This window comes from Lonchura striata, chromosome 26, assembly GCF_050655825.1.
Source record: "Lonchura striata isolate lonStrDom1 chromosome 26, ASM5065582v1, whole genome shotgun sequence".
NCBI classification, from domain to species: Eukaryota; Metazoa; Chordata; class Aves; order Passeriformes; family Estrildidae; genus Lonchura; species Lonchura striata.
The window spans coordinates 9,029,065-9,045,484 of record NC_140728.1 but is presented as its reverse complement, the minus strand read 5'-3'; the positions used below and the strand labels follow the sequence as shown (position 1 = coordinate 9,045,484).

Below are 16,420 nucleotides of genomic sequence, written 5' to 3'. Positions count from 1 at the left end.
CGCATGCCAGCCCCGCTAGCTCCCTCCCGCTTCCTCCTGGAACACCCTCCCGGGCGTCGCTGGCTTCAGCACTTTCCAAATCGGGGCTCAGAATAACTTGATTATTCTCTGACCGAGGTGCTGGGACCCCAGGTCAAAGTCGAGTTCTGCCAGGAGCCACCGTGGATCTGACCGACTTCTGTCCCTTCAAATCACCCAGTGAAGCTCCTGGCTCTCTTTTTTCCCCTTCCTTGCACGTCTCTGGAGCATCCCGCCATCCTCCGCTGCCGCTGCCCTGGCAACCGCCGCCCCAGCATCTTCCCTGGACCCGCCTCCCCAAAATCTCTCCCCAAAGCGAGCGCCAGAGGGGACTGGGGTGGCCTCAGCATTGCAGCGAGGAGCTTGTATTCAGCCCTCGAGAAAGGGGGTGACCCGGTGGTGGGTGTGGGGAGCCAGCGGTCCCTCCACACCGGCTCCTTGGAAATGGGTCATTCCTGGAGCTCGCTGGAAAACTGGGAAGAGGAGGGAAAGGAGCCAGCCGGGGTGATGTCCTGGCACCGTCCCAGGAGGGGTGAGTCCCCTGTGCTTCTCACAGGGTATGGCCACGGAGGTCACCTGATGCAGGAATTGCAGATGAGCTTTTCCCAGGGGAGTTGGGGCACCTCCAGTGTGAGGGTTTCCCCACACCCCACTGACCTCCAGCCCTGGCTCCCATTCCAGCACAAGCCTCTGTCCCCTGGCACTGTCACAGTAGCCCCTCAGCAGGACACCCCCACTGCTGACCAACCCCTCTGGACTCACTCAGGCCTCTGGGTTTGGGGTCAGGATGAGATCCCTTCTCAGGATCGGAGCACTCATCACCTGGGGATGTGGCCCTCTCATGCTCCCAGTCCTCCTGAAGCCTGTGGGCAGAGGGGGGTGAGGATGGGTGATCAGGGGCAACTGGCTGGGGACCCCCAGGAGATGAGAACATAGGCTCTGCCTTGGTCTGGGAACACTGCTCTCATGGCAAGGGGTCCCAGGGCACCCTATTCCCCAACGAGTCCATCCCCTGCCCCACATCAAGCTCCCACGGGTGACTTAGGAGCCCCAGCGGCCCAAATCCAGTGGGAACCTTCCTTTTGGTACAGAGCCCCCTGACTCAACCCCAACATTTTCCATGGCCACCTGTGGGGCCTGCCTGCCTCCCCCTGTTGCCATGCCCCCCACAGCTCCACATCCCAAGGCACCCCCAGCCCCATGTTCCCCCATCCCCGTGACCCCCATCCCCAGGGACTCACCGGTACTGGAAGGGTGCCACAGTGGCAGTGATGGGGTGGCTGTGTGGGGGCCCTGAGGAGAAAGTGATGGTCCCTGACCCAAACACAGGGCCCCTCCCCTGTGAGCCACCATGAGACTCCTCCCCTGTCCCTGCTGTGGCTGTTCCACTGCCCTTCCCAGGAGACCCTCCCAGCCGTCCCCCACCCCTGCCCTGTGCTAGGGGAGCTTTGTACAACTCAGTGGGCTCCCCCACCCTGCCTGCCCCTCTCCTCCCACTGCCCGCTGCCTCTGGCCATTTCCCAGGAGACACCAGGTGTCTTGATGGGGCTTTCTGCCCACCCTGAGCGGGGACACTGGGGCTTCCCTCCCTGCCCTCGGACGGTTCATGGCAGGCGGCTTTGCCAGTGGCTTTGGGCTTGAGAGTCTTGGGACCAGGGGCTGGCACCTTCCCTGGCCGAGGGGACAGAGCCCTGTGGAGGACAGGGGACCCCGGGGTGCTCAGGGGGGCTGTGGTGTGCAGTTTGCCATGGGCTATTGCACGGGGCACTGGGATGGCAGACTGGAAGTGGCTGCGGCCAGTGGAGTTGACATTGGCTGTCCCCTTCATCCTGGTGAGGCAGGTGCTAGCAAGGCTGTGGAGGAAGAGGAGAATTCATTACAGCCCAGCACAGAGAGGGCACCCACAGCCCCTCAGCTGCACCAGACCTTGGTCTTTGTTCCTACTGGCCATGGGTGCTCAATGTCCCCATCCTCACTGCACCCCACACCCCAGAATGAGGACACACACAATGTCCCCTGACAGGGATCCACAGGACCAGGGCCTGTGTGATGTCCTCCTCCCCTAGAGAGCCTGTGCAGCCCCACCCCTGTGTCCCCAGGTCCCTACAGCAGGTCCCTGCAGCAAGCACATTTGGGCACAGACTCTCACCAGTTTGGGCTGCACCACAGGCAGGATGGCCCTCTTGGCCACTCAAAGCTTTTTTCTGGTCCCCAAAACCACCTTCTGATCAATCAAGACCACCTCCCAGACACTTGAGGCCATCTCCTGGACACCTAAAACCATCTCCTGGTCATCTAAGAACCAACTCCTTATCATCTGAAACAATCTCCTGTCACCCAGGAGCACCTTCTAGTGGCGGGAAGACCAGCTCTGTGACCCCATCTACTGGTGTCTGAGCCCACCAGTGTCTGACCCATCTACTGGTGTCTGACCCCACACTGGAGTGCCCGCCTCATCCACAATGTTCCCCCACATGGTGCCCCTGCCACATCTCTCCATGCTCCTGCTGTCACCTTGCTTGCCCCATGGTGACTTTCTGTGTCATCCCTCAGACAGTGTCCTGTGTCTCCCGCCCTTGCCTTGGTGTTTTTCTCCATGTGATAAGGATGTGGTCTCATCCCACCCAAAACACCCACAAGCAGGGCCATCCTCACCACCACCAGTGACAGGGATGTCAGCACAGTTGCAGTGAGTGGAGAAGCTCATCACTCCTCATGCCCACAGGATTTACCCAGGCAGGCAGAGCAGAGCTCAGCAAGGAAACCAGCCATGGAACAAAGCTCCATCTCCAACTACCACTCGCCTGCAGTTCTCCAGGAAAAAAATCTCAAAACTCAAAGAAAAATTTCTCCAGAGGAAGAAATGATCTCTAGAAAGATGGGGAGTTGTGGTCCCACAGGCACCAGCTGCCACAAACCTCCCAGACACACATTCCACAGGTTGCTCCAGCATGGTTTCACTCAGCCTCCTTGAAGGAAAATGTCTGAGGAGGAGAAGCTTTTTGGGGTCCCAGAGCATTCTGTGGAGACCATCAGCTCCAGGCTGGCCACCCATGGTAAGGGTTCCTCTACCTGGTGTTGGTTTAGTGTTGGGTGGGTGCAGTGAGTGCTTTGGAGGGTGTACTGGAGTCCACTGAGGCTGTTCCTGGTGGGCTGGGGAATGCAGCCTTCCAGGTACACCTCCACACACACCTCCTCTTTCAAACCACCTGGCCAAGACAGAGCTTCTCCAGAGCTGGGAAGAAACTGTGGGGTGCAGGGAGATGGCTCCTTCACCCCGGTGAGAACAGCAGCCCAGCCTCAGCCCTGCATTCACTGCATTTCCCAGAGGAGGCTATAACACGAACAAAGTCCAAAAATGTCCCAAACCATCCTGTTTTGCCTCTTCTCCAACCTGAGCTGCCCTGAGCTCTGCTCCCCCCAGCCTTCCCCCAACCATGCCCCACATTCTCCCCACCCTGGGATGATTATGTCCCTGCAACAGGCAGCACTGAAATTCCCTTTTTCCAGACCTACATGAGCTGGATCATTTGATCATAGAGCCGTGGGTCACGGGGAGAAGGGTTGATGCAGCGGATGAGATCAAGGAATCACAGCGCCAATTCCGGCGCCAGCAGGGAGCTACAAAGCTTCTTCCAAGGCAATTTTGATTAAGGGGCAGAGGAGGCTGACACACACAGCTCTGGGCTTGCTCTCCCCAAAGCCTCTGGCATCTTTCAGAGGATGTCTCCCCACATCCTGGCTGAGCTATCTCTGTCTCTGCTCGCCATGGTCACGTCCTGAGCCACAGCAGAGGTGGGTGGAGGCAGTGCTGGGACAGGCACAGGAGGCTCTGGAACAGATCCATCCTCGAGTCTCTGTGGGAGGTGACTCTGCCACTCCCACATAGATCCAGCTCAGGGGGCAACCGCCCCAGAGTGGGGGCCTGTGCTGGCACCAGCCCACACCCAAGGGTGCTGCAATATGGGCAGCAGGAGCCAGGCAGGGCTGTCCCTGTGCCAGTGGGATTTCCTGCACCTACAAAGGTCACTCCTGGGAGCGTGGGCTCAGCACCCAGCTGGACACCAGCTCATTTTTGGGGGTTTAATGTTCCCAAACCATCTGTGAATATCAGCAGAGAGCAGCTCCCCTCTGTCTCCCTGTCTGTTCCCAGGCTGTGCCGCACACCCACATTTACAAACCCCAGTTCTACACTTTTTTCCCCTCTCTGTAAGGTAGCCTCTGCCCTGAGAATGCTGTGCCTGGGGACAGCAGTTCACAGTCTTGAGCTGCAAGACACCTTGTGCAAACACAAATAAGGTTGATCTTCACAGAACTACAGAACAGTTTGGGCTGGGAGGGACCTTACAGATCATCATCTCATTCTAACCCCATGCCATTGCAGGGACAGCTTCCACTATCCCAGGTTGTTCCAAGCCCTGTCCAACCTGGCCTTGGATACTTCCAAGGGTAAGGGAACCTTTCTTCCCATAGGTGCAAGGAGGATGAAAGCATCAGTTCCAAGTCACTCATTTCACCCCAAGATCCCTCACTCAAACACTTCCAGTCCCAGCAGCTGGTTCTGGTGGGTTTTCTCCTAACGCAGAGAGAGACCATCTGCCCCTCACTCCATAAAATCTGTCCCAAGTTCATCCTCAACCAACTCAGAGGCAAAATCTTCATCTAGATTTATGCTATTTATGCTAGATTTATTTATGCTCAGTGCACTCACTGAGCACCACCAGCATGCTGCACTTCTCCAGCCCTGCCTGCTCCCTGTGGGGCATGTGGCATCGGAGCTGTAACCAGGTTTTGTACCTTTTTTTTCCACTCTGGATTTCTCTCTTGTGGACACAACTTCCATTTCTCCCCCTCTGAGCCCACCGGCGATGCCACAGCTGCAGCAGAAGCCAAAGCTGCCACACTGGCCACAAGAAAATCAATCCTTTTCTTGTGCTCACAGGGTTGAGGCTTTTCAGGAGATGCCAATGCCTGCTGGGAGCCAGACTCGGAGCAGTCTTTTTCCCACCACACACACCTCAGGTGCCTCCAAGGATTCCACTGTGCCTGGCTCAGCACTATTGACCCCTCCCCAGGCTTCACCCTGCTCTAGAGATGCCATGGGCTTCTGGGGGATGGCTGAGGGATGATGTGGATGGGGCCCTGTGACACCAGCTGGACCCAGCCTGTGACACCAGCTGGACCCTCATGCTGGGGTCCAACATGCAGGGATGCCATCAAAGGGATAAACCAAAGCAGCTCCTGTCAAATCTCTGTTCCCCCAGCAGCTCCAGGAGGAGCCACTCATTTGCCTAGAAGCCCCCTTCACATCCAGCATCAGCCACCACAAACTAAAACCATTCCTGGGAAAGGTTCAGCCCATCCTTGTTCCCAAATAATTCTTTCTTTGCCTCCAGACTGATTTTTCCCTACCCAGGACTGAGTGTCCCTGGCACGTGCCCCATGTGTGATGATGGCAGTGGAGCGGGCAGGCGCCCCATCGTGCTGTGTCACGCTGTGTCACGCTGTGTCACGCTGTGTCACGCTGTGTCACGCTGGCATCCTGCTGCCTCTGCCTGGCTAAAGCAGGTCATGGCTTGACCCAGATAGACCAAGCAGCTCCTTTGCAATTAGCTCAAAAAGGAAACAACTTTCTCCTTCAGCCCAAGAACAGCTCTCAGGAACAGGCTGCTGCTCCCCCTCTGGGTAACATGAGCCCTGGAAACTTGCATCTGATTTAATTTGGGGACTTCCAGCTGCTGGGTGAGTTTTTTGGCCCCATCACTCCCCTGGGTACCAGTTTGGGATCACTGTGTCCCGTGGCAGTGGAAAGCAGCAGGTACACACGGGATGTTCCAGCACAAGGGGATATTCTGGAGCAGCCATAGCACTGCTGTGGGCAGCAGAGCCACGCCTGAGCATCAGGGTGGAGCCTTCTGGGCAGCCTTCTGAGGTGTTCATCTCCAGCCAAGCAGAGGATACTCATTCCAGGTGCCTCCAGAGCTCAGGTCTGGAGGTGAACTTCAGTTTTTAATCCCAGAGGTGAGGTGGGATTTGATCCCTTCACACAATGCTATACACAGAATTATGAGTGTTCACATTGAAGGAAAAGCCTTGGCTGAGCTGTGTCCTTCATCCCAGGAGAGACACAAGCCAGCACATCCCTGAAGGCACCTCCTTCAAAGAGGCATCTGTTGTGCCTGGAGCTTGAACTACTTCCTCAGCCTCGTGTCCAAATCCATCTCACACGTGTGATTTTAGCAGCCAGAAATGAACAGGGACCTGGGCTCCTTTCATGTCCCCATTTCCATGACCTAGAGGGGTCACTGGAGCATTCCCAGCACCGAAGCAGATCTGCTTTGCAGCCATCCATCACCTGAGCCAAGCTGGGAACAGTCTCCAGCCCTGAGGGGGCTACAATGAGTGGCTGAAGCTCCTGGCTCCACCACTGTGCTTTGGAGGGGCCCAGTCACGGGGCTCCCATGTTTCCAAGAGAAACAGAGTGGCTCTGCAAGCATTTTGCTCTTTATTTTGTAGCATTATTGGGGTGACTTTTATAAGCGAGATAAAATTTGTTTCTCTCTGATCACAGCTTAGATCCCTGTCAGGGATGACATGCTGTCCCTTGTCCCAGGATAAATGTGGCAGGAGTCTGCGCATGGACACTGAGTGATGGAAAATGTGTTCAACCCTTCAGCCTCTGCTGGCATCTTGCTGCTCTGTGCCTATTTCCCCACCCTGACGCAGCCTCTGGAAGGGGTAAGAGAGTTGAAACCAGGCTGATAAATAGGAAAAAAGAAGGATGGATCCTTCCCTGGGTGTGCTGGGATGCAGAACATCTCTGTAAATTGGGTATCATCCTTGAGACACCCTTGGGACTGGCAGCACGGGAACACCAGGGGCTGCAGCACTGTGCCAGCTGTCCCCACAGAGATGCTCAGGGGCTGCAAAGCACCCTTCCTTTCTATGGGAGAGGGTGGAGGGGGCAGCCCAGGGATGAACCCCAGGGTGTGAGAGGCCTGAGGGCCTGAGCCCCTGCCAAGGGACAGGTCCTGGTGCTGTGAAACAGCTGCTGCCAAAGGCTGCTCCCTGCAGCCCTGTACAGCATCCAGCCTTGAGCTGCCACCAGGGATGGCCATGCTCCAGCACAGCCTTCTCCCTGGCACGCTCGGGAAGGGCGACAAAAAAGGCTCCTTGTGACACAAAGAACATAAAACTTTCCAAAGAGAAACAGAGAGAGCCGGGGCAGAAAGGGGCATTCAGAGGAGAACAAGCTGCCAATTCAGGCGCCAGGCCCAGCCCTCCAGCCCCCGTGCCCTGGCCAGGACCTGGCCTGCCCACCAGCCAGTGTCATCACCTGGAACATTGCCACCACCCGCATTGCCAGGGCACCAGGCTGGGACCTTCCCCAGGGATATCTCACTGCTCCCCTCTCCCGCCCCTCTGGAGATGTCGGGCTGGGTGCAGGCAGGCGCTGCTCCTCGGTGCAGGCAGTGGATGGACAGGCGGGTAGAAGTGGAGGGCAGCCAGACCCAGCTCTGCCTGTCCTGGATGTCTGCTCCCCCCAGCACCATGCTGGGAGCTCTCAGAGCTGCTGGGAGATGGGCAGGGGCAGGCACTGAAGAACAGAAATCAGCTGTTGTCCAAGAAGGGATTATAGAGAAATCACAGAATTTTCTGGTTGGAAAAATCCTCCAAGATCATCAAGTCCAACTGCTAACCCAGCACTGCCATACCCATCACTAAACCATGTCCCCAGGTGCCACATCCACACGTTTTTGCAACACTTTCAGAGATGCCCAGCCCGTGGCCACAGCACTAATCCCTGCCTTAGCTCCTCCGCAGCAATCCCATTAGCCACTTAACCCACTTCAATAAAACCGGCTCTGAGCAAAGCTGAGCTCTGGGCTGCAGCTGCGGAAGCGGCCGCTGTCAGCGACCCGCGGGTACGGCCAGGAGACCGAGCTCTGCTCGGACTGAGCTGTGCCCGGCACAAATTCTGCTGCGGGATGAGGCTGCGTGGTGCGGGGCTGGGACAGAGCCTGGGAGCAGCGGGGCTCCGTGCAAGGGCTGTGTGAGGATCTGGGGGAGGGCCGGCGTGAGCGGCTGGGCAAGGGGCGTCGATGCCCAAGGCTTCTCCCGGGGGTATCCCGGCCACACGGTGCCCCTGCGTGCCCCCCCAGCCCGTGCCCACCCCGGTCTCTCACAGCCCTGTTTCCTCACGTCCTAGGCCGGAGCCTCGGGGGCCGGGGCAGGCTTGTCCCCTCCGCCAGGCAGCACCCCCGGGTGGGTGTGGGCAGTGCCCGGCAGGGGCGGGGGGCAGCGGGATCGTCCCCGGGTCCCGGCGCTGCGGCCGTTCAGGAGACGCCGGTGCTGGACAGCTCCACCTGCGGCACCGCCCCCCCGGTACCGCCCCCGGGCCGGTGTCACCCCCCGGCCCGACCGGTGTCACCTCCACCCGCTACCGCATCTCGAGCCGGTGTCACCCTCCCCTCCGCCGGGTACCACCGCCTGAGCAGATGTCACCCTTTCCCCCCCGAACCGGGTCACTCTCCTCGGTCCGGTACCGCCCCCCCAGCCGGAGCAGCCCCCCAGGCCGCGCATAAGGTCCTCGAGCCCAGCTCCGTCCCCTTCCCACCGGGCCGGCAGTGCCCGCACCGCCTGTGGCCGGCGGGGCCTGTCCCCCTCGGCCCCAGCCGCCAGCCGGGGTCGGCAGAGGGAGTCCCGAGGGACCAGCCCAGCGCCGGAGGGCCCCGGAGGCTGCCTGTCTGGGACAGAGCCATCTGTGCCGTGCCTGGTGCCATCTGTCCCCCAGCAGCGCTGCCTGTTATGTCCCGGTGTGCACAACACCCATACGGAAAACGGTTGGGCTGTCCCTCCGTGGGGTGGCACCCCACAGAACCCTCTCCAGATGCCCCTGCAGGGAAGGGTCACCTGGGAAGGTTTGGGTTGTGCCTGAGGCTCTCCCACTCTCCTCGGCCTCCTGCTCTTCCCATATTTTATGGCAAGAAGAGCCATCAGCCATCGGTAGCCCTGTGGACATCTCACACAAGCCACCACTGGACGCCACAGAGCCTGGGCTCCCTCCGGCATCCAGCACTGTAGCCAAAATACATCTCCTACTGCACGTCCTGAAGGCTTCAAAACCTTCCCAACACCATCCCAAAACCTTCCCAGAATCTCAGTGCTGCCATGGGGCCAAGGATCTCCCTGTGCCAGATCAAGCCCTGGGCCAGGAGCTGTCCCACAGCTCTGGTGACATTCAGCTGAACGCTTGTCTGGGCCAAAACTCCATGGAAGCAGTTGCATCATTTATTTAGCCCTGTGTTCCTGCAGCATCACACACCTGGCCCTTTGCTCCTGAGAATTTTGAGCGAGACCAGATGTCATGGTGTCTGCCTTTGCCGCTGCTGTGCGGAAACGAACCCCCCCGCCCTCGACCCATGAAACCTGGAAGCCCCTGATGGATTTTGGCTTGGCTGCTGGGGTGGGGGGGAGAGGCAGCTGCACAACAGGGCTGCAAAACACATTAACTCAGCAGATGCTGTTGCCTTCGCAGGTACGTGAGTTCTGGGTGGTCGGGATGGTTGAGGGGGCAGCTGGGTTTGTCCCCCCATTCCCAGCACTGGCAATGCATCCCCAGCACCCCCAGTGCTCCCTGTGGAGACCCTCAATGTCTGTCTGCTCCTTTCAACACTTGGCTCCCTCATCACACAGCAGGCAGAGCAGAGTTATGGGGCATGCCAAAAAGGCTTTTTTTTTCCCCCTAAAGCAGGTTAAGGATTTAAAAATGCTTCTGGGAATGTGGGATAGTTATCACTAGGGACACAGCAACAGGGTGTGCCAGCCAAGTGGGAGATTAAGCCCCAAGAGCAGAGACACAGAGTTGAGGATATGCCATCATCACAGTCAAGTTCCAGATTGGGGTGGTTTTAGGTGCTGAACCTACTTTGGGTGAAGAACCGAGTGAATTAAAGTCAATCCACGGATTTGATTCCAAACTGAACCCCTCAATCCCTGCCCCAGTATAGGCCATTCCCATCACAAATGAACTAAACTGCCCTGTCTGGTCTTACCTGGCCAAGCGAGACAGGTCTCCCCTAATCCATCCTATGATAAACAAACAGCCTGGACTCTTCCGTGGGGTTTGCCCCGAGCCCCACACACCCACTGGCACCCAAAGGGGGTTTCCCTTGGGATAACCAGCTATTTGCAATGGAAAGCAAAAGCCACAGGGAGCCCTTAATGGGATGAGTGGATTTTCCAGTAAGCTGTAAATCCACAGTGGCTGCTGGCAAACACCTCCCTGCTCGCTCTGGAGGTGGGTGTGGGGTGTGGGTGTGGGTGTGTGTGGGGTGGGTGTGGGTGGGTGTGGGTAGGTATAGGTGGATGTGTGTGGGTGTGTTAGTGTGTGTGTGAGTATTGCAACAGTCACCACGCCAGAGGGATCCACATGCCCAGGGTTTATCAGAACAATTCCAAGTGTGTTCTGATGCCAACCCTCCAAGGGAGTTGAGTAGTGTCAGTTAGTTAATATATAAAGCTGGAAGAGGTTGGCAGGGGCTGGCAATGCCCTCCCTGGCCCCAATATCCCTCACCAGCCCAGCACAGGCAGCAGCTCTAGTTCCACGACCCTCTTACACCTAAAATTAAACCTCTTCCCTCCAAAGGAGGCGGCCAACAGAGCCATCATGAGGTCATCACATCTGAAGGTTGCCTGACTTTTCTAGAGGGGAGCCCAAGAATCCCTCAAACATCCCTTCGGTATCCCTCAATCATCCCTCTGGCATCCTGCCTGCCCGCAGCGAGCCGCCCGTGCGAGGATGGCTGCACTCCTGCCTTCCCTTCCCACCCCACACCGCACATCCCCTGCTAGGGCCGTCCCGGCAGGGAGCGAGGAAGAGCGGCAGGGCCCAGAGGGGCGAGGCGGGCAGGCGGGGAAGCAGGGCTGGAGGAGAAGCCGTGACTAACGCCCTGCCCCGCTCCCGGGGAGTTTCCGCTGCCGGAGGCGGCGCCGCCCGGCCGCGTCCGCGGTCTGAGGATGAGAACGGAGACCGAGCACAAACCCAGCTCCCCCAGCCTCCCCTCCGCTCCTCCACGGGAGCGGGGGATCCAGGGACTTCAGGCAAACAGGGGCAGGCGTCAACTCGAGCGCTGGCTCCCCCTCCAAACGCGCTCCCCGCGGCACAGCGCAGACCTTCGGAGCCCGATTCCCCGACTCCGGCGGGGAGAGGGTGCCAGGAGCCCCGCTGCCCCCGCCGGCCCGGGCACGGGGCTTGTCCCCGGCTGCTCCCTCCGCATGCGATGCCTTGGGGACTCCAATGCCCAGTGCCGGCAGGGTGGCAGCAGGGCAGGGGACAGAGCGGCTCCTGCTGATGAGCCCTCGTGGAAGGGAACTTGCAGGATGTGATCCCACAATGAAACTCATGGCAGCCCGGCACCGAGATGGGTGACCCGCATACCCTCATAAAAGTCCCGAGGGCAGCGATGGTGCCACAGGTGATTTGGGGCCGGGATGGGGCATTGGCCAGACAAGCTCGGAGAAGTGCAGGGGGACCAAGTCCCACAGCCAGAGACAGCCTCACCCCAGCTCCTACCCCACCACGACCCCCTGGGACAGAGCAGAGCTTCAAACCCTCCCTGAGCTGCTCATCCAGGACCTCCTCCCACCCTGGTTAATGAAAATCTTGCTGCCCCCAATTATTGTCACTTCCTGTGATGGTGGTCGTGGGTGCCACGTGTCAGGGGACCCTCCAGCCCTTCTCCCAACAAGTCTCCTGATCCAGGCACTCAATCCACAGCAGTGCCCAATGTCCACAGCACCACCCAGACCCTTCAGTACAACTCAGCAAAGCTCATTACAGGTCACTTGCTAATGAGCAAGACTCAGGCTGTGCCAGCAAATGCACCAGGGAAGCCACCAGAGCCTGCTGGGACAGGTTGGTGGCTGATCTGTCACCTGGAGCATTCAAAGAGTTCCCACAGGGGTTGGCAATGTGCCACCTGCCTGCAGCCTGTGCCTCAGTTTCCCCGTGCACTGCCACTAGCCTCATCACCACCAGTGCCATTGACTGCTCCCTGCAGAGCACTCCTGGGACTGGCACTCCTCTGGGTTTGGTTAGGGCTTGGGGACCAATCCTGCCCAGCCAGAACAGGCCAGGGACAAGAGGTGACTCTCCCTGGGGACACACAGGGCAGCGGGCAGGGTGTGGTCCCAGCTGCTCCCTCCCTGTCACTGCTGTTTTTCCCACAGCACAGGGCACAAAGGGCTGTGGGAGGACAGAGGGTGCTGTCCCTGTCCTGACTGCCACTAAAAGGATGCCCCAGACAGGTGAGGGGGGACTGTCACTCATCTGCCAGCAGCAAGGCGAAGGGAGAACCACAGGGTGGTGGGAACAAATGCTGAAGACTTTCATCCAATACTGATGTCCCAATCCCATACTGGTGTCCCCATTCCAGACTGATGTCCCAGCTCAGGCTGATGATCAGGCACTTTGATGGTGGTGGAGCATTCCAGACCTCCACAGGAGTGCATGCAGGCGAGGGGACATCCTGCTCGGTCAGTGAGCAGGAGTGGCTCTGCAAGGGTCATGGGCAAGCAGAGACACTTTCCTCCCACAGCGCCCACTCCAGCTCGACATGGATCCTGCTCCAGCCGGAAAGGAGGAACACGTCCCCAGGGTTCTCACCTGGTGGCTGCCCCGGCTGGTGGCACTGGGGACAGGACAGGGCACCCCAGGCTGGTGGCACTGTGTCCTCTCCCCACAGCGGTGCCAGCCTGCACCGAGGGCTCCTGCCACCAGCCCAGCCAGGGCCCAGGGGGCTGCAGTGGCCCCACTGAGGTCAGGGCTCCCACCAGCCACGGGATCAGTGGCTGCACCCCAAGATCCAGCCAGAGGGGGTCACCTGATCCCCCTGTCCGTGGCCCAGGCCCCACATCCCGCTCCAGGCCTGGGGCCCCGCTCCCATCCGCAGCCGGAAACACCTTTTTCCTGTGCGTGGGGCTGCATGGGGGGGTGAAGCAGGAAAAAACCTCGTGTCCTGGCAGGTTATTTACATCCTGCTGCCAGTGGGGCCAGCCTGATTCCCTCCACGTCCCCACATGCACTCCAAGCTCTGCTCCAGCCCTGTCAGCCTCATCCATATCCCCATCCTATTCCCATCCTCACTCCCATCTCATCCCATCCTATCCCTATCCCTATCCCCACTTCATCCCTGTCCTCATCCCAGGCCCAACAATCTCATCTCACCTCATCTCATCCCCACCCCTTCCCTATCCCCGTCCCTGTCCCCATTCTAATCTTATTTCCCATCCCAGTTCTCATCCCCATCTATTCTTCACCTCCATTCTTCTCCTCAATGCCAAACCCCTCCCAACACGCCAAGACTGGAGACCTTTACTAGGAGGAGGATCCCAAATCCTGCCTTGGGGATACCATTCTCCTCCCAGTGAGCATCAGAGCTCACCCAGTCCCACAGTCCCCATCCCAACCTGTCTCCTCTCTCCCTGGCCTCTAGAGCCAGCGCCCGTGCCGGGATGTGTGACATGTCCACGTCCCAGGAGTCTTCTGTCTCATCCAGTCCTAGGAAAATGCCGGGGGTAAGCGGAGGCAGGGGGCTGGCAGGGCTGGCAGTGAGCCGAGGCCAGGGCCAGGGCACTGCGGGGCATGTGCGGGCAGCCCCGCGGGAGCCCCGCGCCCCCGGCACCGGCACTTACTCAGCGCCGCCAAATGACTCAGCCGGGATCCGGCCGGGCCAGCCGGGATTTCCTGACTCAGCTCGCCCGGCTGTGAAACTGGGGGGGTCCAGCCCCTCCTTCCAACAACACAGACACCAACAACGCCGCTGCGGGGTGCAGGGAGCTCCCCCAACCCTGCCACCCCCTTGGGAGCACACGGACCCTCTCTGGCACCGGGGATAATGGCACGGCAGCTACGGCAAAGCCTCGGGGAACGCAGACGGCACCCCAAAAACCCATGGGCGAGCCCTGCCTGCGCGGGGTCTCGCCCGCTCTGGGCAGTCACGGGTATCCAGCAGGGCTGGCTGTGGGCCTGGCATCCCGGCACACCCAGACTCCCTGGCTCCCCTCCCAGTTGTTTTTTTCCTAGGTGAAATCCAGGAAAAGAGTCGTCCCGGCACTCGGCACTCGGCGGGTCTTCACCGCTTCCCTCGCACAGGGTGACGGCACCTCCGTGTCTCAAGGGACATGGCCCGAGATGAAGTCATCTCAAAGTTTTCCCTCTGTCCTGTACCATCCCGGTTTGGCTGCAACATTCCCAGCTCCCAGGAGTGTGGGGATGGCTCCTTCACCCCAGCTGGTGGAGGATCCCCATGGGAAGCACCCATGGATGCCTAGAGCCCAGAAGCACCTTCCCGTATCAAAAATGGGGGCAGACACCATGATCTGCCAGTACCGACCTGCTCTGCCTGTGGAAGGGCGATGTGGGACAGCAGGACACACATTTGTGACGGTCCCCGTGCTTCAGTGCCCCCCCGTCACCCTTTGCTGGCCATTTTGTGCTCCCCGGGACTGAACTGGGGAGGCACCACAGCATCTCCCTGCAATCCCCCTCTGCCAGGGACAGGAATTGGGGGTGTCCAGGGGACGCCGAAGGCACTGGGACACAGGAATTTGCCAGCCTGGTCACGCTGCAGCTCCCACTGCTGAAACAGGGGCTCTGCGGAGAGGTGGGGACATTGTGGGGCACAGGAGAGGGGACGCGGGGGCTGCCCCGAGTGTCGGGCTGTGCCAGCCCCTACAGCAGCTGCCTGTGCTCCCCGGTCCCTGCCAGCATCTCTCGTGTCACCGCTGTTCCCCGCAGCATGACCCCATCACCTCGGTCCTCAACAGGGTGCTCGCCATCATCTGCCGCCCTCACCGCGGCCAGCCAGTCTCCGATGGGATGTCCCCCGTCACCACCCGTTGTCCCCTCCGCCAACGCCGATTCCCGCAGGATGACCCAACTGGTGTGTCCCCGAGCGTCCCCGCCAGTCCCTGTCGGGGTGTTCCGTATCAGAGCCGGTCTCCACCGGGGTGTCCCTGCCTTCCAGGGCCACGCAGGATGTCCCCATCACCCCCGCTCCCACCGGCGTGTCTCCCGAGTCCCGCCGCTCCCCCGGGGAAGTGTCCCACGTCCCGACCCCGGTGCCCCGCTCACCGCTCGCTGCGCCCGGAGCCGCGGCCGGTGGCGGAGTGACAGCGCGGCCGGGCCGGCGGCCGGGGGAGGAGTCGCGCAGGCCCGTGCCCGGCCCCGCCGCTCCGGCCGGCGGCTGCCCGCCCGGCCTCCGGCCCCCGGTCGCCGGTGCCCCGAGCCCCGGCCCGGAGAGGCGGGTGCGGGGCCGCCCCTGCCCCGCTCGGTCCCTGGGGGCGGTCCCGCCCGGTCCCCGGTGCCGCTCCGCTGCCGAGACGCGGCACCTGGAACCGGCAACAGAGCCTGAGCCGGGGAAACCCCATGGACCCCCCAGTCCCCCCGGGAACATCCCCTCCGCGGATTTCTCATGGATCCCACATGGCTGCCCTGACCCCGTGGATTTCCCCGTGGATCCCTCTCGATATCCCTCCTCGGCTCTCCGCGGATGTCTCCACGAGACCCCCGTGGGTCATCCCTTGATCCCCTCCCCATGGATCCTGACATTGTCCCCCCCAAGCACCCTCCAGATCCCCCATGGACCACCCCCCCCCCCCAGCGAGTTTCTTATGGACCCCGGCCCCATTCACCCTCACTCTCCTCTTCCCTAGATCCCTCCCAACGGATTTTCGCTCTGTCCCTCCCTGATTCCCTTGGTGGATTTTTCCCCACCTGACCCCCGGCTTTGGATCTCCTGTCTAAGGGTCTTGACCCTCTCTGGATCCCCCGTATATCTCCCCAGATCCCACATGGATCCCTGACCCCTGGACACAGCCGCCTGCACTCGATCTTCCCACGGATCTCTATCTATGTCCTTCCTCGGGTTCCCCCTGGATCTTCCCACAGACCCCTGTGCTGGGTCCTCCCCTCCTATCCTCTCTCCTCCAATGGATCCCATTTTGCATGTGTATAGACCCTCCTGTCCAGGGGTGCCCTGCCATGAATTCCTTTGATCCATGGATTCCCAACCTCTGGGTTCTGCTGCACGCCCCCCCCACCCCACATGGATGTCCACCCACAGATCCTCCTAGATTCCTTGCTCCAATGAATTCCTCCCATCCCTATTTCTCCCAGACACGTCTTGATTCTGCCCAACCCATGGATTCCCCCTTCTCCTAAATTCTCTCTGGAGCCCCCATAGGTGTCTCATAGATCCCCCTACATCCCCGTAACATGGATCCCACCCCATGTCCCCTCCATCCCTCCCGTCATGGATACCCCACCCATGGATCCACCCTATAGATGCCCCTCCATTCCCCACCCCTGGATCCCCGATGGATCTCACCCATAGATTT

At 60.0% G+C, this 16,420-nt stretch overlaps 1 protein-coding gene across 2 annotated transcripts in view; it reads right to left on the bottom strand.

The window, feature by feature from the left end:
• Window positions 1-13,662, bottom strand: part of NAV1 (neuron navigator 1) — a 72,454-nt gene extending 58,792 nt beyond the window's left edge. For both annotated transcript variants that reach the window (XM_021527669.3, XM_077789045.2), the window contains exons 1-3: window positions 13,490-13,662; window positions 1,260-1,871; window positions 781-881 (exon numbers count right to left, since the gene is read on the bottom strand). In XM_021527669.3, the coding sequence (XP_021383344.2) occupies window positions 781-881; window positions 1,260-1,871; window positions 13,490-13,545 (769 nt within the window). In that variant the 5' untranslated portion in view covers window positions 13,546-13,662. The remainder of the gene's footprint in view (window positions 1-780; window positions 882-1,259; window positions 1,872-13,489) is intronic.
• Window positions 13,663-16,420: the final 2,758 nt, after the last annotated feature.